The sequence below is a fragment of the Pristis pectinata genome, chromosome 5 (assembly GCF_009764475.1).
Source record: "Pristis pectinata isolate sPriPec2 chromosome 5, sPriPec2.1.pri, whole genome shotgun sequence".
NCBI classification, from domain to species: Eukaryota; Metazoa; Chordata; class Chondrichthyes; order Rhinopristiformes; family Pristidae; genus Pristis; species Pristis pectinata.
Window position 1 is genome coordinate 75,221,212 of NC_067409.1, and position 23,852 is coordinate 75,245,063.

The following is a 23,852-nucleotide window of genomic DNA, read 5'->3' on the forward strand; positions in this document are numbered from 1 at the left end:
AGCCTGTGGCACTCTGGGCTCCCCATGTCAATTCAAACCTCCACATGATTATCCAGCTCTTGTGTGAGCATGAGATGAATTTTCCAATAGTTATTGCCGTGCACTGGGGAAACTCAGATGACTGTCACCTTCAACGTGGCCCCAACTACTATACGAAAAAAAGCCTATCCCCTCCTTCCTTGGCTCTTTAACTTGTGTGTTTCTGGTCAACAAGATACTGGAAGGGTCACACATTTTGTCATTGTTGGATGAATCACAATAATAAAGGTGCAAACTGATAACCGGTAACAGGAAGAGCAATTTAACCATTAAATTAAATTAAACCATTAAATTAAATTAAACCATTAGAAAAAGAGGTGGAGGAACGTTTTTGCTGCCATTAAAGACATCTCTAGCTGGCAGAGGTCCAGGTATTTTCTTGAAAACACCACTCAGCTGGCTTCTTACCCAGGCAGAGCATGAGCTCAGGCAATGATGCCAGACCTTACCATGAGACGGGTTCTGTACAGTGACAAAATAGGATGGTAACTAGAATATCTGTCCCTGAGTGTCCACATCAATTGCAAATGTATGAGCCATACCCCAGTCTGAACTGTGTAGATATTTTGGAATAGAATTGTGTAAAAACATTGGTATTAACATCCACAGAGCATAGAATTCTGGATTCTGCAGCTGCCTATTGAAGATTGTCAATGCAGCTCTGATTGTGTCACACTCTACCCAGCCAATCTATTTCTCCATCAGAGAGCTTAGGTTTGGAATCCACCACATGTCTCAACAAAAATAAAAGAGGCTGACTGAAGCCCTGCATCTGCCTCTTTGAATGCTGCTCACATCAGGAAGTAAATGGATAGAAACACATTTAAATACCACTAACACCAGAAAGAAAATTGACACCAGTCTACAGACTTAACTGCTACTTCATGAGGCTACCTGTCCTGTCATTGCGGGTCACCTTTCACCCTGTGGCTGGACGGAGTGCCTCCATACTCCAGAACGTCAAGATGTTGTGGAAAATCCATCCTTCCATTACCAACACAAGAGAAAGTCTCTACCAATTGCTGCTTTAAAGATATAATCTTTTACCAGAGCCATGGCAAGTTGAATGCCAAGACATTACAGCTGTCATGACAAAGTGATCTTCTTCTTGTGTGAAACTTGCTTGCCTGCGTTGGTGCTGGGCATATCAGCTGGTGATCTTTCAAACTGCAAAAGCATCACTGTGGGAGACTGATCAACAATCTCATCTTGAAACCATTTATAGTAAGCTCAAATAGGAACAGAAAATGGTTTACACAGGGTTACATAGGATATGTGGCACAGAGACAGGCTATTTGGCCCAAACCAGTCTATGCTCCACTCTAGTCTTTTCTCTCCTTTCCTCATCCATCAGAGTAACTCTCTACTGCTTTCTTTCCTGCACACCTTACAGTAAAATTCTTATAATCCACTATCTGAGTGTTTGGAAATCCTGATGTTTCAGCATCTGTCGCACTGGGTAGTGTTTGCTGCATTTCCTTTGAACTCACCAGTGCCCTGATTCCCACATATCCGTTCATTCACTGGGGCTCTGGTTCCCACACTCCTTTCCAATTTACCAGGGCCCCACTTCCCATACTTCGCTGAACTTACCAGAGCCTTGATTCTCACATACCCTTAAACTCACCAGGACTCCGGTTCCCTTGCTCCCTTTCAACTAACTGGGGCCCTGATTCCCAGAATCCCTTCAAATGACCAAGGCCCTGGTTCCTGCACTCCCTTTCAGCTGACTATTCCACTGGTTCCAGTGCTCCCTTTAAACTGGAAACATATTATGGTACTGTGTAACATATATAAAAAAGTGGATGAAGAGAGTGTTGCCAGTCTGGCACCACTAAAATGTGCCGATTATCAGAATTTTACTGTAAAACTCTTTTGGTAAAGAGGTTTCCTCTGAATTCCCTATTGATGACCATCATACAATGATGGCCTTAAGGCATGCCCATTTAGTCTTTTATTTAGTCTAATCAAAATTGATATGAGTTTTGCATGACTTCCTTGTTTTCAGTCCTGTTAACCTAGAAGGAACGCAAGTGAAGTTTTATTTTTAATAGTCCTTGACAATTTCTGCTGCAACTTTTAGTGATATTTGTACTCTGAGATCATTTACTCTTCTATCCTATCTATATTCACATGTTTCAATATGTGACATCTCCCTTTTTGCAACCAATATGTACAACCTCATATGTCCTGATGTAGGGTCTCAACCTGAAACGTTGAGCATCCCTCTGCCTCCACAGATGCTGCTTGACCTGCTGAGTTCTTCCAGCAGTTTATTTTTTGCCACCTCACACTTAATTGTGTTGAACTTTATTTCCAATTATGTGCCCATTCTACAAGGTCACCTTGAATCATTGAGCTGCATTGAAAACCTCTTTTAAAAAATAGTCACAAAATTTGTAAGTGCCAGCCCCAGAACTGCAGCAGTAGGCTCTTCCATGTGACACTACTCTGGTTCAGGGACAACAGGGGTTGAATTTCCCACATTAGTAATCCCTTTCCTCACAGGCCTAACCTCAGGAAATAGCCCTTATAGGATCTCACTAGCATACAACCAGCATGTTTTCTCAGCCAAGGGCATGTGTTGCCAATGAATGACTGCATGCTAAGAATGGGATAGGGATGGTAGAATCCTCCCAGGGGAGAAGAGGACCCTGCAGAAAGAGTTGAACAATATGTGTAGGAAGCTGCCTCCTTGTGCAAGAGAGCACTTTTGCCAAGGAGGTATCCATAAAGGCACAAGTCCTCACCGTGAACACTGTGCAATTTTGGGACTCTGACAATGCAGCCAAATGCCCTTTCCAGGAAATGGAAAAGTTTCACATCAAAAATCAAAGGTTATCCACTTTGCCAGTCAAGCTTTCGCTGACTTCTGCAATGCAGTAGTGAGCTATCATATGTCATAACTGACATCCATCAACTGAGTCAGCCTGAGGCAAGGTTTTCGAGAGTAAGCGTGCCCCCCGGGTTTTGACTCAGATCAGTGATTTTTTGGTTTTGATTTTGAGATCAGTTGTATTTGATTGCTACAAGGTTATCTGAAACTGTCTGAAGGTATAATGACTAGGATCCCACTTTGGGCAAGTTTACTTAGGTTTCTTTGTACAGCACTGTGCTAATGACTGCGTCGAGATACATCTGACCATTCAGTTTGAGCCTTCAGTGTTATTAGAGGCTGGTTCTTCCATGAGTGCACAGGCCTGATGTAGTTTGATGTCTTATTAAAAATGAATTTTGGGCATTGCACTAATGTGGATGTCATTTGAGTGAATTGGATGCCAGAAAAATTGTGCTAATGTGCACAAAATTTTGTACCAAAAAAACCCTCTAATGACTGGCATTTTATTGATAGAAACGGTCTCAAAGCTGGTCAACTGCAGCTTTGCATGAATTTCATTGCAGGTCTGAGGGAAATTCCTGATTTCTTTCAATGCTTGAAGAGAATAATTAATAATATGGAGTGAGCCAATCTGTTGGATGAGTTAGTAGTGTCAGTCTTCACAATGAAAGATGAGAACAAAATATCGGTGGTTGAGGGGATCTAAGATTAAGTCATGAGGAGTAATTGAATGGATTTAATATGAAAGAAAAGCTTAAATAAATTCAACCTATTGGATCTGATGATTTCTATCCATATATATTAAATAAAAGTTGAAAAAATTGCAGAGATATTATTCATGATTCTCTAGATTCAGCAATTTTGTTCTTAAATTTGAAAATTTCAAGTTTTCCTCCATTGGAGTGGGTGGTCTGATCCTACCAATTATGGAGCAAGCGCTTACCTTTGTTACTGGTCAGACAGTACCAAGATCAAAGAAGTGGCCTGCCATTCATCATGCTGGCCACCTTATGATCCCCATTCACCATGCCGTGATACTGGCAGATGGAAGTTCCCAGCCTTACGGTGGCTCACTTTGCCCAGCATTCAATGATCCAGCTCCGCTGAGATTTTTCAGCATAACTGTGTGGCTCAGTGTGAGAAGGTATCCAATTGAATGGGATCATCTCGTTTTCATGGTTTTCTCATTCAGCATGAGACTCCTGGAGTAGAGGGGCTGAAGTGGAATTGGTGAACATTGCCCATATAATTGTTTGCCCAAAATAACAGGTATGGAAACACAGGATTCCCAGTTACGTCCTTATTTGAGGTAGGGTTTGGGTGCGGGGCCACACCCCACCCCACAAAAGGACACAACCAAGAGCCGTCACCACCCATGAAATGAAATGAAGGAGGTAACCTCATCAACATTTGCAGGGGTGATCAACCTCCCCTTACGCTGAAGATTATTGTACTTTTCAGTAATTGTTAAATTCACTGCCACATCTCTTCCAGGAATGGCTAATGAAAGGTGATTGACCTGAAACATGAATTCTGTTTCTGTTTCCTTAGATGCAGCCTAACCTGCTGAGTGTTTCTAGCACTCTTTTTACTCTGGACGTTTGATAGACTTGTCATTGAACGTTAAATGGCATCCGTTGCATCTGCAAGCTATCAGAGAGTCAGAGGCAAACAACCAATCGAATGATTCCATCCATTATTTCAGAGGAGAGAGAGAAAACCAGGAAAACACAGACTACCTAGTTTAACATAACACATGCTGAAGCTGTAACATATCAAGTGGCAGTGACTGAGCAACTGGACAATTAAGAGGAGGTTGTGGATTTCTGAAGGGTAAGTCATGTCTGACTCAAACTGGTTGAATAATTTTGAGCAGGCCATAACATTTCCCACTAAAGTTGAATGTTCTCTTAGTGCATGAGGTAACATGTATTGCATGCTTTACAGCTTTCATCTGAAAATGACATGATTCATATATGCATTGGCAATTGGTTGAAAAAGGCCTTCATTGCTTTAGTCCTATCATAACAAGAGAGACAAGCACCTTCTGTTTTTTGGGTGAAAAACAAACTCTTGAACATCAAATATAACACATACTGGAAGGCTGGCCTGCACCATACATATATGCTCACTGCAAGAGCACATATTAGGAAGATACTTATCTCTAGTTAATTTATTTCATTGAGGGACCTGCGTGTTTTGCATGACCTCTTTTCAGATCCACCAGCACTTCATTCAGCAGGTATTAACATGTGGAAATGGGAGGTGCAGGAGCAGTCCGTACTGAGTTCACAAGAACCCCACTGGCTGCCACTATTCCACTCCCTATCTGTTGCAGCAACTACCCCTCTACTTTGGTCACTGGCCTCTCTCAGACCTCCCCCTCCTCAAGGAAAGCCTACAGTCTCCACCTCCAGAGACTTGCTGTCTTCCTCTTCTAATTCTTTAGCTACTCCATTAGGGCTTCAGTTTCTCCCTCACTGAGGCCTGTATTCCTATCTCTCCCAAAGTTCAATTATATCCTAAATTCTGAGGCCTTTCCCCACCCCCATCTCCACCTACTTTCAATCTCCCTCCTTGGCCATCACCACGCAGACCTTTTTGCAACTTTACTCTCCAACTGATCTCTCCCACTCCAACTAAAATTGGGGCGAAATATTGATGTCTCCTTGAACTTTGAATTGCTCCATATTTTTGGGTTAATTTTATTATTATGTATCTTCAGATACATTGATGAATGGATGGAAAGACAAAAGACAAGCATATTAATACATTGGTAGATAGCTGTATGGAACTGATACATAGATCATTTGGTAGATTGATCAATCACATTGGATTATAGAACAGGAACAGGCCATTTCTCCCATCCAGTCCACACTACTATTTAAGCTCCACTCAAGCCTCCTCCTGTCTTTCTTCATCTAAATCTATTTGTGTAAGCCTCTATTCTCTTCTTCATGTTCTTGTCCAATCTCCCTTTAAATATCAACACCACTCGTTTCATCCCTCTGTCGTAGGGAGTTCCATATTCTCACTGGTCATTGGGTAAAGAAGTCTCATCTGATTTCTCATTTCTAGATTACTCCCTTACCTCGATGGCATCTAGTTATGGTCTCCCCGTAACGAGAGGAAACATTCTCTCCGCATCCTCTCTATTAAAACCTTTGACCGTTTTAAAGATCTCTATTAGGTCACTTCTCAGCTTTCCTTCCTCAAGAGGAAAGAGACCCCGTCCATTCATGCTTCCCTGATGCATACACCCCCACTTCTCTGCCATCATTGTTGTAAGTCTTCTTTGCATCCTCTCTAGTGTCTTATATTGTTTTAAAGAGATAGGTAGATGGTTAGGTAATAAATAGATGGATAGGCAAAATTATGAGTGTAATGTCTAGTAATGATCCTGCTGTAGAACTACTGTTACTGTACGACCAAGCATGATCTACACCCTGGTTTTCAGTCTTCTGAGTTATCACTAGCTGGCTTTAATGACAGAACAAACGGGAATTATTCCTAATGCTCTAGTCTTCTCACCCATTTACAGAGCACTGACTTCTAATTTATCCCATTCTCTGTGGACAGTCATGGCTAAGCTTTTCAGTGATCTGTTTTAACATACAAGAAGTTGCAATCAGAACAGTGAGTCATTGGTCCCATTGGGGATTTTAAATGGACAAAATTATGTTTCACTGTGAAAACATTGTGTAGTTTGATTTTGTGTTAAATACCAAGTGTTAAGTAATTGTTATTCAATTTCCACAGTACAGCGACAATGTTAGAAAAAGTATTACTTTGTGTTTGGAAACATTGCATAAATGGCACTGAATGATTATTAGCAAACAATGAGTGCTTTGTGTATTGTATCCACTATTAGCAAACAATGAACTCTTTGAATATTACATCCACTTTACATTGCACAAGTACTGAATTTAAATGCTATTGACTGGTCTATTTATGTTTGTGATGCAATCATGTTCATTCTTTGTGGGTTGGCAGATAGTTAACTACTCTGCTTTTATTTAGTAACTACTCAGACAAACAGGGAAATCAAAAGTGTTGAAAAGGAGATAATAAGGTTCTTGAAAATTGTATAAACCATTTGATTTTGTTTTGTTTTAATTGCCATGTGTGATTCACCCCATTCCTCATGGGAAGTGGTACCATCCAATGAGATTATATGATTAGCGTAAAGCTTCCTACTATAACCTCAGCCACAGAGACAAGCATGGCTTCAACAATTATGTCTGCAGTCTATCATATCACCTCTTTTGTGTGGTATCTTCTTCTCATTTACTTGCTTCTTAACACGCAGTACGACCATGCACCTGCAGGAGTGTTCTTATACGCTGGTCAATGGAAGTACCTCACATTCCTAAATTTAGTAAGTGATTCTTTGGCTTTACATGTTTGTATTAAGCAAATGCTCATGAAATAAGCAAGGGAAGAATGTAGGTAGTTTCCAGGTTCTAAGTGACATGGATAAACATTGTGCAGGAGTACATTACTAGCATGTGAATCTTTGCCTGCCAAAGAGTCCTGTTGAGAATTTAGGCAGAGGGTCCCAGGATTTTACATCTGTTAAATTTGTCATACTAGAAGGGATTAAGCATTTTTATATAATTGGTACTTAAACTAGTTAATATTAAGATTTTGGGAGGTCAAATGCAAGAGAAGTATACAGTAAATGGCAGGACTCTTGGGAGCATCCATGTACAGAGAGAACTTGGGGTGAAAGTCCACAGCTCCCTGAAAATGGCAACACAAATGGATAGGATGGTAAAAGAGGCATACGGAACGTATGCCTTCATTAGTCGGAGCACTGAATTTAAAAGGAAGTCATTTTGCAGCTGTATAAAGCTTTGGTTAAGCCACATTTAGAGTATTGTATGCAGTTCTGGTTGCCATGCTGTAGGAAGGATGTGGAGTCTTTGGAGAGGGTGCAGAAGAGGTTCACCTGGATATTGCCTGGATTCACGTGTGTCAACTATAAGGAGAGGATGGACACATTTGAATTGTTTTCTCTGAAGCATTGGAGGCTAAGGGCCAATATAAAATTGAGAGGCATACATAGGGTAGAAAGTCAGAGTCTTTTCCCCGGGGTGGAAAATGTCAAATACAAGAGGGCATAGGTTTAAGATGAGAGGGGGAAAGTTTAAAGGGGATTTGTGAGGCAAAGTTTTTATACAGAGAGTGATAGATGCCTGGAACGTGCTGCCAGGGAAGATGGTAGAAGCATTTAGACAGGCACATGAATAGGTAGGGAATAGAGGGGTACAAACCATGTGCAGGCAGATGGAATTAGGTTAATTTGGTATCATGATCAGGGCAGACATGGTGGGCCAAAGGCCCGTTCCTGTGCTGTACTGTTCTATGGTCTATGTTCCATGAAGGATGGATTTCATTTATCAGAAAAATGTACAGAGTAAATGGAACATGACAAATACAAAATTCCAAAAAATAGAGCAATCTTTTGAGAATTGTGTAATATTGTTGGGTCTTTTTTAACAGTAATAGCTCTTATGCCTGTCAGTTGGTATGTTTTGGAGATGAGCTCTGCTCTTAAGATTTGAACATAATGACTTGGGTTTGCAGCCACCAGAGAAAGAACGATATTTGCCGCTTTTAACACTGGTAGCTGCCGATGAAATTTTTTCTTGGTCTTCTGAGTAGAAGGCTGCCCGATTTTAAGATGCTGCTCTCTACAAGGCATCAGTGGTGTCTGTGAGTAAGAAAAGATGCAGCCAGGCTCCTCAACCAGTAGTATAGCGGTTAGCGTAACGCTATTACAGCGCCAGCGACCTGGGTTCAATTCCTGCCGCTGTCTGTAAGGAGTTTGTATGTTCTCCCCATGTCTGCGTGGGTTTCCTCCAGGTGCTCCGGTTTCCTCCCACATTCCAAAGACAAACAGGTTAGGAGCTGTGGGCATGCTATGTTGGCGCTGAAGCATGGCGACACTTGCGGGCTGCCCCCAGAACACTCTACGCAAAAGATGTATTTCACTGTGTGGTTCAATATACATGTGACTAATAAAGATACCTTATCTTATTATTATCTTATATTAAGGACTTCTCACTATGTTACACAGAAACAGACGTATAAGGCAGGAATTATAAACTACATTTAAATCATGAATGGAGAGCAAATTAAAGGTTGTGAGAGACCAATAAGATTAAGAGTAAGAGAGATGACAAAGACAGAAAAGATACCTTTTTTTTCAAAATCCCCCAAACAAAATAACCTCCGTATTTATAAAAATAAAGTTTCAAGGTCAAAGACATTGTCTGACAGTGAGTGCCACATATCACACAATGAAGAATGCATTTACATCTGAATGCACTGGCCCTAACTTTTTTCTGACATCTTTTGTGAGAAACTAATGTGTATGTAGTGTAACTTCATAGGATTGCATTGATTTGAATGCCAAGTCTATCAGTAAAGAATGTTGCAAAGGATGCTGCATAGAAGCATTTGATCACTTGTAGACTTTCATGTTTAACTGCATATGTGGCACCAGAAGCTACTGTCCAGATCAGTTCATAATAATAGTGAGGGCTGTTAGTTGCAACATCATTCCTACCACTAACTAAACTGACACAGTAGTGCAGTCCGTAATGAGTGTGGTGTTATCTGAGAAACTGTCTTTCAGACGAGACATTTGATGGAGTCCTTCCAACATTTTATAAAAAGGCTTTACTAGAAATTAATCCCATGTAAATATTGATAGATGAAAATCAAAAGAAATGTAGATGCAGGAAATCGGAAATTAAAACTTGGAAATGCTAGAAACACTCAGCAGATCAAGCAGCATTTGTGGAAAGAGAAACACAGACAATGCTTCAGGTTCTATAACCTAACTGAGTTAGAATCATTGTGGTGTGGGATGTATCAGGTTTTAGGTAAAAAAAGACAGGTAGGAAAATTGTAGGCCAATTTTCAAGAAAGCAACCTTTCCTCATTCTTTCCTACATGTTTTATCACAAAATGTTTTATCAAATGCACCTGCAGTGCCAGGAACAACAGTGTTATGTGTAAATTATGAATACTTTAGGAAATATCATCAGCTGTCTTCTTTTGCAGTTAACCTCAGTCTTAACATTTGTGTATTATTTATATGATTTCTATTGACTTAAAGGACTAGCTGGGATTACGATCAGACCTAATCAACAAACAAATAACTTCCTCCCACACATACTGCTCTGCTCACCAAACTTTTTTTTGATTTCTGGCTGAGTTCCTGTTTCTTTTACAGCTCCCTTATTTAGAGCGGAGGGAGATGTGGTAGCATGGTGGTCGAGTTACTGGATTAGCGACCATTGATCCAGAGACATGAGTTTGAATGCCCCCACAGCAGCTAGGAAATTTAAATTCAAGTACTTAAATAAATCTATAATTTAAACACAATATGCCAGTAAAAGTAACCATGAAATCACCTTATGTTTATAACAAAAAAAAATCTGGTTCACTGATATTCTACAGAGAAGGAAATCTGCTGTCCGTACACAGATAAGTTTATATGTCACTCCAGACCTGCTCACGTGGTTGACTCTTAACTGTCTTCCCAGTCTGGGGGCAATTAGAGGTGGACAATAAATATTGGCATTGCCAAAAGCATTTGCATCCCATGAATAATTAAATTTTAAACTAGTATGAATTAAGTAATTAACTGAACCTCACTTCTATCTACTGACGTTAGGACAGTCACAGGGTCAGGAGTTTCCAGAAATGGCAAGAATGATGAGTGCTGGGCCTGAAAGTCCAGCTGGTTGTATTGATTCCAGATGTTCTCCTTACTTTGGGCAGTTGCTGAAGAATGTGCGTGGACAGCATGAGACAGCACCAGCTTTTGTGAAGGAAGCATTTTTGTTGAACGAAGAGTTCTTCACCCAGCAACAAAATCAGAAATGAAACCACCCTATCCTTAGTTAAGATGTATGTGGCTGCACTGCTGCTATGAAGATTGAATAATGAATATTGAATGGTCCACAAGAGCTGTCTTACTAAACTCATGGTCACCACGTGCTAAACTGCATGTCCTGTGCTTTCTGTTGTAAAGGGGCTATGTTGTAACAGTGCATTGAAGGCTGTGCCTGGTTAATAATTTGTGAGTGTTCATAATTTCAAAGCACCCTATTTAAGAAATCTGGGTCTATGTCTGTTCTTCTGCAGGTGCCAATTTTTTTGTGAGTATTTATATAGGCTCTACTATAAGCTCCCTAATCATTAAAAATAAGTCAGTTGATTGAGGCACGTGCTTTGTCTTTGTATTTTGTGTAGGTAGGCGAGAGCAGAAAATATATTGAAAGTTGTGATTTTGCAGAACAGGTAGATAGAAATGCCATTTGCACTAATTTGACAAATTATAAAGCTACAAATAAGTGATACTAATAGAGAAACAGTTATGATTGGAAATAATCATTTTTATTGCCCATCTCTTGACCTGTGGCTTTCTAGGCTGTTTCAAAGTGCAGTTAAGAGCTAACCATGTTGGGGGATCTAGAGTCATATTTTGACAAAATCAAGATCATACTTTGGCAGATTTCTGACATTAAGCAGTCTCAAGATGAAAGGGACAGTTTGTCTGACAAGGAAAGGTTAAGCAGGCTAGACTTGTAGTGTTGAAGTTTAGAAGAATGAGAGAGACTTGATTGAAACATGTATGATGCTGAGGGATCTTGACAGGGTGGATAGGAGAGGGTATTTCTTTTTATGGGAGGATCTAGAATTATTGGTCACTGTTTTAAAATAAAGCAGAGATGAAATTGATTTTTTTCCCTCAGAGGTCCGTGAAAGTTCTAGATTATCAACTAAATTCAAAACATACAAGTGATACGGTGGGGTTTGAACTCACGTATCTGGATTACTCATTCAGGCCTCTGGGTTAGTAGTTTGGTAACTTAATGACTGCATTGCCACTATCTGGTATCAATATTGGATAGTTGCATATCTTCCCTCATTATACTTCATTTTTCGTCACTACAGGGGATACAAGTAACATAACACAGCTGTAAATTGAGAATTGTAAAGGGAGGAGGAACTCCAAAAAATTACTATCACCAGGGCAGTGGCACTGAGCAAACTGTTGGAGTTGTGGGCTGACAAGTCTCTAGGTCCTGATGGACTTCATCCTAGGGACTTAAGAGAAATAGCTAACAATATAATTGATGCATTGACTTTGATGTTTCAAAATCCCTAGGTTCATGGAAGGTTTCATTTGATTGGAAAGTGGCAAATGTAATTCTTTTATTCAAAAAGGTAGGGAAACATAAAGCAGGAAACCAGGGGTCAGTTAATTTAATAACTGTCATAGAGAAAATGTTAGATACTACTATTAAAGATGCTACAGTCGGCCACTTAGAACAATTAAAGGCAAAGACATTGTGGAAAGGAAATAATGTTTGACCAATTCATTGAAGAGCTTTGATGAAGTTTCTTGGGTTTTGGATATAGGGGAACTAGTGGATGTACTATGCTTAGATTTCCAAAAGGAATTTGATAGTGTGCTACATGAAGGGTTATTGTGTAAAATATAAGCTCATAATGCAGAAGGCAACATATTGGATTGTAAGACTGGCTGTCCAGCAGCAAAGAGTATGCATGAATGGTCTTTGGGGATCAGTGCTCTGGTCTCAACTTAGTACATTTTATATCATTGACCTGGATGAAGGCACTTAAAGTGTGACTGCTAAATTTGGCGATGACATAAAGATAGGTCGGCTGTGAGAAGGACATAGGAGGCTACATTGGGATATAGATAGGCTAAGTAAATGAGAAAAGATCTGGCGGATAGAGCATAATGGAAGAAATCTTGGCAGGAAAAATGAAAAATGAGCATATTATCTAAATGGTTAGAAATTGTAGAGCTCTGAGATACAGAGGGATCTGGGTATCATTCACAAAAGATCAAGGTACGGTAAAATATTGGGAAAGTTAACGGAATGATATTACTTATTGTGAGTGGAATTGAATATAAATGTAAAGAGGTTGTGACTCAATAATAGATATTATGGGTGAGACCTCTTCTGGAGGACTGCATACAGTATTCATCTCCTTATTTAAGGAAAGATATTAATGTGGCTCAGGGAAGATTTATTGGATTATTACTAGAAATGGGCAGGTTGCCTTATGAGGAAAGGTTGGACAGGCTAGGCTTGTATCCACTGGAGTTTAGAAGAGTGAAAGGGGACTTGATTGAAACATAAATGATTCTAAGGGGTCTTGACAGGCTAGATGCAGAGAGGATGTTTTCTCTCATGGGAGAATTTGGAAGTAGGTGTCAGTGTTTTAAAATAAGGGCTCACCCATTTAAGGCAAAGATAAGACAAAACTTCATCTTTCAGAGGGCCATGAGTATTTGGAATTCTCTTCGCCAAAAGTCAGTGGAAACAGTCTTTGAATATTTTTAAAGCAGAGATAGATGAATTCTTCAAAAGGAAGTGGATGAAAGTTATGGGTGGTTACAGGAAATCTTCAATAATCCAGCCCGCTTTGACTTTGCATTATACCGGATACATTTTTAATTCACCTTTTTTTAAAAATGTTACGCAGTATTATAATAAGTTTTCCATTAAAGTGGGTAAATTTAGAGGGAGCACAGCAAATGAGACTCAGGTTATTTTAAAGAGTGTGAGAACTTGGGCCCCTGTACATTGACTGGGATTGCAGGACCAATGTCCTGGTGAGTCAGAATGGAATATGGGAGCCGGGTGTCCTGGTAAGTGGGAAGGGAACCTAGGAACCGGGACCCTAATGAGTGGAAAGGGAGTGCAAGAACCAGAGTCCCACTCAGTGGAAAGGGAGCATGCAATCATTACCTGCTGAGCAAGACGACAAATTATTGGGATCTCTGAATGATCAGATAGCAGATGATCAGAGTTTTCCCGTAGATAGGAATACAGAGAGATCAGTCATGATCTTATTAAATGTCAGAGACTTGAGTGGCCTATTCCTGTAACTGAAATCTATTTTAAATGCTAATAGCTCTGAGAAGGGAATGGAGTATCTTCTCACATGAACATCAACAGTGATCCTTGTCTGTAAAAGTTTATTTTGAGGAATACAAAACAAACTTCTAAATGGCAGCCAGTTAGCATTGTTGGTACATTACAAATACAGATTTATTAAACTTTCCAGGGCACTTGAAGGATGAAGGAAACTGCTTATATCAGGTGAACAGGCAGAAAAAAAAGCATTCAGTCAAATAAAACTCCTCAAGGAATTCCCAGGAGATATAAATAATGAACTTAGAACTTGTTGTCCAAGTCGACCAGCTCATGAAAGAATGACTAACCATCATGTGTCTCCACTGACTCCAGTAAGCTTATTTCCTCACATGATATGCCTTTAGGTAACACTGTCATACATGTTGTAAAATTATACAAGTTATTTGTTTTCCAAGTGTAGATAGCAATATCCAGGCTATATTTAGTGAGGGATCTATGTGAAAGCAGGGCATATTTATGAACTTATCTAAATAAACAAAAAGGGCATCAGTTTGGTCCTCGGGTGTGTAAGGAAAATTAGGGGGACACGATATTTATAGAATGTCAGATAAGGGGTATGTAAAAGCTGTTGGATAGCTTTATATGCATAAGTTGTAATAAGTGGAGTTTTCTTGGTTACTGGCTTTAACGTTACAGAATGACATTGGGTTAGAGGTAGAGGTGGTGGAAATTGTTCAAAGTTAATTGGCTTAAGGTCAGAAATTACAGTTCTATAATTTAGTTAAGGCACTCCTAAGCATATAAATGGATTAGCAGTTTCATTCAGGACCTGTAGGTCTGCAAACATAATGTTTTTTATTGGGAAAAGTGGGCATTTATTGCAAAGGAAACTATTCAAAAGCATCTGGTGAACATAAGGGCAATGAATTTAGAACAACTTGAGAGGCAAGTCATGCCAATAGGAATATGCATGATCGTTGGGTTGCGAGGGTGGAGTGGTGGTTGTTATGGAAGGCATCATTCCAGGCATCAGGTAGTGGAACAATGATTGATAATTTAATTGCTGGCAGGATATTGGAAGGGGTCAGAATTCCTAGTTCTGGAACTCACAGTTTCCATCTTTCTGTGCTGGGAAAATTCTACATATTGTTTAAATCTTCCAATTTTAGCAACAGTTAGGGAATGGATCAAGTTTAATCATGGCCTTGTATGATACAAAGGTAAAACCTGCTGCATTTAAAACTGAGATCTGTGCAGAGTGAGTTAAAATGGCCCAGCATCTCCATGGCTTACAATGACACATTTTAGAAACCCTCTGAGTGCGGTAATCTCAAAGTATCTTACTTCTTAGAAGCAGGGCAAGGAGAAAAATAGTGAGAAATACCACAGAGGAGGCTCCTCATGTCCATGCCAGACCCCAGAAGAACAATCCCATCAGGCCAGTCCCCATTGTCCATATTTCCATGTATCTCTGCACCTTGTTCTCTCACATGCCCATCAACTCCATTTTGCCATCCACCTACATCAAGGGGTAATTTACAGCAGCCAGCTAGAAAGACTTATTGGTTGAGCATGAGTTTGTGAGCCTTGTCTCACAATAAGGCTGGGGCATCAAGTCCTAATTCAGTCTTGAGCACATAATCCAGATTGGTGCTAAATGAGACCTGATCACTGGAGATGGTAAGCAGCAATAGGACATTAAACTAAGGCCCCATTGCCTTTTTAAATGGATACTGATAGTTCCATGGCAGAATTCAAAAAGGCATTATGACCTGGACCATGCTTATGGCTCAACCAGCACCTAAATCTCATGGTCTGTACATTTATTTCAATACTGCTTTTGGGACCTTGCCGTGGTCAGTTTGGTTACTGTGATCCTACATTACAACAATGATTATACACTTCAAAGGTTCCACATTTGTTGTAAAGAGCTGTCCTGAGGTTGTGAAAGGCGCTACATTAACATAAGTGTTTTATTTTAATTTAGTCTTCCAGAAAAGTGGGAAGTGTAACTGAGCAGGGCAAAAGTAACAGAACTCTGTAAGTTTCTGGCATAAGCTGGGAGCAGGGAAAGCGTGGATCCAAGTTGGAATTTCTTTCTAGTTTTTCAGGTAGAGTCCAGGAGTTTCTATGGAGAGGAAAATGATGGAAGCTAATGAGGTATAGCATCACCTTCACATTCTTCCATTTATTGCAGCTAGAACTCTTGATATTTAGCAACAATTTATACTAAATGTTTCATTAGGTTTGTAAATTCTGTACAGCCACAGTGTAATGTCAGAGTGAGATCTGGTGGTTCTTTCTCTGTGTGAAGTATCATTACCCCAGGAGCTGAGTGGTGCTATGGATTAGAGCTACATTTATTGCTAGGGAAGAGGTTCAGATACAACCTAGTCTGCTGGGATGAAAGTCTTATCTCACGCAGCAATTTCTTTAACTAAAGTCAAAGTCAAATTTGAGTTTATTGTCATATGCACAAGTACATGTATGCATAAGTGCAGTGAAAAACTTACTTGCAGTAGCATCACAGGTACATAACATCAGATACACAACATTCACAAAAAAACATCAATTAAACATAAATTACACACAGATTTTACAAGAAAGAACACGAGCAAGAACAAAGAAGTCCGTTGTAGTGCAAAGTGGTCAAGTTGGTCACAGTGTTGCTATACTGAGGTAATGATTAAGGTTGTGCAGGTTGGTTCAAGAATGAATGATTGAAGGGAAGTAACTGTTCTTGAATGTGGTGGTGTGGGACTATCTAATTGATCTGGTGTCTGCTCAGGTACTATCAGGTTTTTCTTTCCCCTTTCAAAATTATTCACTAATTCAGAATCATTCTAGACTGCAAAGATAATTCTTTATACACTACCAATCATCTCTAAAACACCTTGTTCCTTCTGTCCTCACTTTCATCAAGCACAGGAACACATAAGCTGCTTTGTTACTGCACAATTAATGCTGCTTTCTCAGGCCAATCCACATTTTGCCTTGCCCAACAAATCCAACCTCCCCAAGGCTTAATACAGAATGCTGACATCTAACTGCTAATTTCTTGTTTTATCCATGACCGGAGATCTGGGCAGAAATTTATATTTGACTGCTATTGAATAGGCTTATGCATTCACCTTTAATTTTGGTGTGGGGTGTGGGAAAATGTGTTCTCACAAAGTACATGCACCCCCATAAATTTAAACATTTTTATGATTATTATTGATATCTCATGCCACAGTGCATGCCCTTGTCCAATGAAGCCCAGGTCCTAGTCTGCTGACCCCATTCTTACTAAACCAATGACCATCTACTTGTCATGCTGATCATCATTCCTAGTTGTCATTGTAAAGGGCTTCCTCTCCTCAGATTATATCATTCTGAAAATCACTATTAGTATGTTTCTCTTCAAAAGTACAGCCCTTATTTTCGCACAATACTAGTCCCTCTGAAACTTCCAGAGTGTATGAACATGTTCCTGTCTCCCAAATCTATGCCCAGTTTTACCACAACTCCATGTTCTATTCTCTCCAATCAGGTTTCTAACCACAAATCATATCTTCCTCCTCATCCTTCTCAACCTCCTTGCAGTCTTTGATATGGTATACTAAATCATATAAAACCTTTATCCTACTGGTCAGCGTAACATTTGGGACTGTCCTTTCATCTTGCCTGTTGAATTGCAGCCAAAGATTATCCATCAATGGTGTCTAATTTCCTGTTTCTGTACTGGGGTTCCTGAGGAGTAATACATAGTCCTCTTCTCTTCTTCATCTACATCCTGCTCCCTGGCTGATTCACACATATAGGATCAGTGCATGTCAGGAAGGGTCTTTTCTCACAACCCTAGAGGCAGTGAACACCACACTGGTGATATGCCAGATGTTGGGGGACCTTGGTACTGAGGTCAACATAGGTATCAGGGCAAATGGGCAGAGGAGGACCAACTACCTGGAGGACCTAAATTGCTTCCACAGCCTTGGTCCACAAGTCAAGAGCAGGCACGGCCCTGCCAGATGCAAGACCTGGGGCTGACCTGGAACAGTTGAAATGTCCTCACGATAGGAGAGAATTATGATTTTGACGGGGAGCCACAAAAGAGGAAGCAGAACGTCAGCTTCTACGTGTCACCTGAAGACACTCAGCTATGCCTGTTCACCAGCTTTCTCCAAGTCCACAGTTTGCACACACTGCCAGCTATTCAACACCAACTCAATGTGCATTACCTTTCTCCAACAGAGGAAAGGGAGATTGGGGGCAGGATGGTCGGTTGTATAAAACTAGTGCCAGACCAACCAGACCAGTCAGCATGGGAGCATGGGTGACTGCAATGTCTTGCCTACTGGAGGAGACAGAACCAGTTATAATTATAATGGATACTGTGGAGAAGGGGTGGTGGGGCTGATACCTCGGAGGCATGTGCTTGTCTAATTCTCCACCTCATCTTACATCAGTTCATGATCTATTCTGATTTACAAGCTGCACTTCTCACTTTACTTCCTACGCTTATCCTTCTGAAGGTTATACAATCAAATCATGTGGCTATTGTTTTTGGCCCAGTCACATCCATTCACCTCTCGTTCCATTCCCCTGCCTGTTTTGATTTTTTTTAATGGTTTTAATATATATGAATGACCTAGATGTGCAGGTCAGATGAAGCAGCTTGGTAAAGTAGCCTATAATAAGATGGAGTGCAGTATACTTTAGGAGGGCATTGGTAGATTGCTGAAATGCGTGTGCATAGTAGGTGATATTTAATGCAGGTAGGTAAAGCCTTATTGGAAGGAAGTATGAGGAGAGACGATATAGACTAAATGGTATAACTTTCAAAGAGGGTGTAAGAGCAGTGAGACCCAAGAATCTCCCTTTAGTATTCCTCATAAAAAGGCACAACATGCTAAGAAGCTTGAGTTCAATAAAGAGTAATCAGAGTGTTCATAAATAGATATCCACTGTTGAAGAGCATTGAAATTATGACAAATCATTTTAAATCATTGGTTAGATCTCAGCTGGAATATTTTGCCCAATTTTGGGCACCAAGTTTTAGGAAAAATATTAAGCATTAGAGGGTTTGCAGAGCAGATGATATCAAGGATATGGGGAGTCAGGAGGCTGGGACTATTCCCTTAGGAGCAGAGCAGATTAAATGGATATTTAATGTGTGTGTTCAAAGTCTGAAGTATTTTAATGGAGTAAGTAATGCAAAACTGTTTCTAATGCTGGGATTGTCAATAATCAGATTTAAAATAGCTGGCAAAAATATTTTCACTTAATAAGCTTTTATGTTCTAAACATACAAATATATGAAATTGAAGCAGTAGTAGGCCATTTGTCCCCACTCATGGCTGACCTTATTAAATTGTCACTTTATCAGTCCAGATGAAGCATCTCAAACTGAAACGCCGACTGTCCCATTTCCCTCCACAGATGCTGCCTGAGTTCCTCCAGCATTTTGTCTTTTTGCTCCAGATTCCAGCACCTGCAGTCTCATGTCTCTAAATTGTTACTTTGTTGCACGAACCCCATATCCCTTAGTGTCCAAAAAATGTATCAGTCTTTGTCTTGAATGCACTCTGCGACTGAGTCTCTACAGCCTCTTCAGCCAAGAATGCCAAAGATTTGCAATGCTCCAAGTGAAGAAATCGCTTTCATCACTGTCCTGAATGGCTCACCCTTTAGTTTAAGACTATATTCCTTGGTTCTAGATACCTCAGTTAGGTCAAACATTAACTCTGCATCTACTCTGTCAAGTCCTAAAAGAATTTTGAATGTTTCAATGACATTACTTCTCATTCTTATAAATAGGGTGTGGTCTCCTTAATCTTACTATATCTGACAAATCTCACATTTCAGAAATTAACTGCAAGTATATCCTTGCTTAGGTAGGGAGACTCATCCTGTACACAATAGTTCCTGTATGGTCTCACTAGGTCTCAAAAAGATTACAGTAAGATATCTTTACTCGTCTATTCAAATCCTGTTGCAATAAAAGACAATATTACTGTTTACGTTCCTAACTGTCCACTGTACCTGCCTGTTACCTTCCAATGGTTCATTTACAAGGATACACAGGTCTCTCTGAACACAAACAAGTTTCAATCTGGCATCATTTAAAAAATACTTCACTTTTCTATTTTTTTCAACAAATGGATGGTCTTACATTTTCCCACATAATGTTCCATCTGCTTGTCCATTTACATTGCCTTTCCCATGAATCCCTTCTGCATCCTCTGCTCAACCCACATTGGTAACCAGCTTTGTACCATCAGGAAACTCAGTTGTAGTTTGGATATAGTGAGCCACTCACTACAGGTTACCATGCCTTTGACCTGCTCTAATAACTGCATTTATGTGGCTGGTCCAGTTGAGCTTCTGGTCAGCGGTGACCCCAGGATGTTGATGGTGAGGGACTTGGTGATGGTAATATTGAATGTCAAGCTTGGATGGTTACTCTTTCGTGTTGGAGATGGTTATTACCTGGCACAAATGTTACTTGTCACTGCAAGCATGCAGTATTTCATTTACTGAGAAGTTGTGAATGGAACTGAATATTGTGCATTCAACAGCCAACATCTTCACATTTGACCTTACGATGGAAGGAAGGTAATTGATAAAACAGCTGAAGATGTTTAGATCTTGGATCGGCCCTGGGGACCTGCTGCAGTGACGTCTGACATTGGAACGATTGACCTCTGACGACCACAACCACCTTCCTTTGTATGATTATAATCACTGGACTATTTTCCCTTTAGTTTCAGTTTTACCAAGGCACTTTGATGCCAGACTCAGTCAAATGCTGCTTCGATGTCAAGGGCAGTCACTCTCACATCACCTCACCTCACCTTTGGAATTAAACTCTTTCGTCCATGTTTGGATCATGGCTTACAATGCAGTTGTAATAACAACCAATGTTTTTCAAGCAGTTCTTGTCAGCATATGGCTATAATAATAAACATGCTACAGAGTTTCATAGTATCCAACAGTTTAGTGCACATCAAACCAATTCACTGGTGATAATTTTAACATTTGGCAAATGTATAAAATGCCAACCTTGGATTAACTGCCGATTGAAGATACAAAACCCTGAAAGCATGTACCACCAGGCTCAGGGACAGCTTCTATTTCACTGTTATAAGACTATTGAATGGACCTCTTGTTCAATAAGATGAACACTTGACCTCACAATCTACCTCGTCATGGCCTTGCACCTTATTGTCTGTCTTCAGTGCACTTTCTCTCTAACTGTAACACTTTATTCTGCATTCTGCTATTGCTTTTCCCTTGTACTACCTCGATGCACTGACGTGATGAAATGATCTGTATGGATGGCATGCAAAACAAAGCTTTTCACTGCACTTTGGTACATGTGACAATAATAAACCAACCTACCAATTTATACAGATCTCCTCGCTTTCCTTAACATTGATTTCACATAAGTGAGTACTCGATAACCAATCTTATATCTCCCATTTTACATTGCCAAAAGTCAACACGACCCGAAGTGAAGATCTTTGAGATATTGGTGAATTTATCAGGTATGATTATATTGTACACTATCATTGGTCCAGATGATCAGAGAGAGGTACTCAGAGACCAGATAGTCTATAGCAACAAACTCACCTCCTAACTACAAGGCACCAGTCAGGTTTGTGATAGAATACTCTCCACTTAGCTCCACGACATTCAAGCTCAACACTATCCAGGACAAACAAAAACTGTGTCATCAATAGGAAAAAATGCAGCAATTACCAAAGGCTTAATTAGCAGAACTTAACAAATTTATAGTTGCTGTTACCTGGAGGGATAAGAACAGCAAATTCATGAATGTGGCTGGTACAATTGAGTTCCTGAGCTGAATATTCGTGGTTGGGGATTGATTGGCCCTCTGTTGTCAGACATGGCTGTTCAGTGAGTTGGATGCTTTGAAAGACCATTGCAGTGTGGGGACCATTCCGAAGGTCTGAAGGTCTGCTGAAGGATGTTACAGGAGACATGAGCTTATTCACATCAATCCAGTACCAGCATAGTCAGAGTGTAATTGGACAACTGAAAAACAGTCACGGCAGAGTTGAAAGTGTTGGAGACAATCCAGAAAGGAAAGGTTAAAGGAAATGACTGTGACTTAAAAAATGACAACAAGAAAGACTCTGGTGTCTGCATTGGGTCAGAGTGGGAGTCAAGAGATAGGATGGAGTGTAAGCATGTGCACAGAAAATGGAGAACCTTAAGGAACAATAAGAGATTGTTGTGATTGAGATCATAGTATCCAGTATGCGCTAAACACAATGTGTATTTATAACCAATGTATTTACTACTAAGAGTTATTATTCTCCGTATTATTTCATGTGGACAGTTTAGTGCTTACAGATGACAAGAAAACAATTGTACGATGTTAAAAGCTAGGAAGACAATTGTGTTAACAATTAAGTTCTGTTGTTCTATTGACATCAATGGGGCTAAAGTCGAGAAGGTTGCAAGCTTCAAGTTCCTAGGAGTGAACATCACCAATAGCCTGTCCTGGTCCAACCACATAGATGCCACGGCCAAGAAAGCTTATCAGCGCCTCCACTTCCTCAGGAGGCTAAAGAAATTTGGCACGTCCCCTTTGCCCCCACCATTTTTTATTGATGCACCATAGAAAGCGTCCTTTCTGGATGCATCACAGTTTGGTATGGCAACTCTACTGTCCGTGACCACAAGAAACTAGAGAGAGTTGTAGACACAGCTCAGCACATCACAGAAACCAGCCTCCCCTCCGTGGATTCTGTCTACACCTCACTGCCTCCATAAAGCAGTCAACATAATCAAAGACCTCACCCACCCTGGACATTTTCTCTTCTCCTCCCTCCCATCGGGCAGAAGACACAAAAGCCTGAAAGCATGTACCACCAGGCTCAAGGACAACTTCTGTCCCACTGTTTTAAAATTATTGAGTTGTCCCCTAGTATGATAAGGTGGATTCTTGAGCTCACAATCTACCTCGTAATAGTCTTGACCCTTAGTGTTTGCCTGCACTGCACTTTCTCTGTACTGTAACACTTTATTTGGCATTCTGTTACTGTTTTCCTTTGTAGAACCTCAATGCACTGTTGTAATGAAATGATCTGTATGGATGGCATGCAAAACAAAGTTTTTCACTGTACCTCAGTACATGTGACAATAATAAACCAATTTACCAAACTAATGTAATGTTGAAGCAACAATTGCAGAACAGGATGTGAGATCAGATGCACATGAGTCCTACCTGGGGAAATGATCTGCTGGAATCACTAGTGCCTGGAATGGACACATCAGAGATGTCAAATGCATACTACTGTGATGAGCTCAATTTGCAAGGAGATCAAAAGATCGAGTGGATTCAAAACTGGTTGAATTTACAATGGCATATTAATTTGTTTAACCAGTTGTATATTTTTTAGTGTGTACATAGTTTAATTGATTGAAGAGGTTTATTTCCTTTTGAAAGCAGAACTTCCATGTATAGGTTCTGCCCCTGTTCCAACAGGGTTCTGTTCCTGATAACTGTTCATAACCTGAACAGTTTGCAAGTCAGAAATGCAGCCTCCTGGCAATATACTTAAATAACAACATAGGCCAACTAAAGGCAAGTGTAGTTAAACCAGGGCGTTTAACTCAACCATTCAGATTTCTCTGCAAGATGCAATGATATTGCCATGAACCAAGTTTCCACACAGCAGACGATGACTGCAGCCCCACAGTAGCCAGTAAATCCATCCCACGGGTCTCCCAAACACTCGCTCATATGTACGGGAGGGACATAAATTGGGTGTTCATAACCTGGGAAGGACCTGTAGTGGCATATATGTACATATCAGTTTCTATCACCTGCTGCTCATGACCTATTGTTGTAGCAGATACTGAAGCTTCATTCGAGAGGTACTTCCTTCAGTAAAGGATATAATGTTTCTAGCACCACTTCTGTTTATTTGGTTATGCAAATAGCAATGCAAAACAGCCTACTAGACACAACATGAGGGAATTACAGAGGGATGAGACAGGATGTGAAAACAGTGCTATTGAGA

General features: G+C 40.2%; 1 protein-coding gene across 1 annotated transcript in view; it reads left to right on the forward strand.

The window, feature by feature from the left end:
- Nucleotides 1-7,113: 7,113 nt before the first annotated feature.
- Nucleotides 7,114-23,852, forward strand: part of LOC127570828 (androgen-dependent TFPI-regulating protein-like) — a 48,536-nt gene continuing 31,797 nt past the window's right edge. The window contains exon 1 of the mRNA XM_052016690.1: nucleotides 7,114-7,256. Within this exon, the coding sequence (XP_051872650.1) occupies nucleotides 7,116-7,256 (141 nt within the window). The 5' untranslated portion in view covers nucleotides 7,114-7,115. The remainder of the gene's footprint in view (nucleotides 7,257-23,852) is intronic.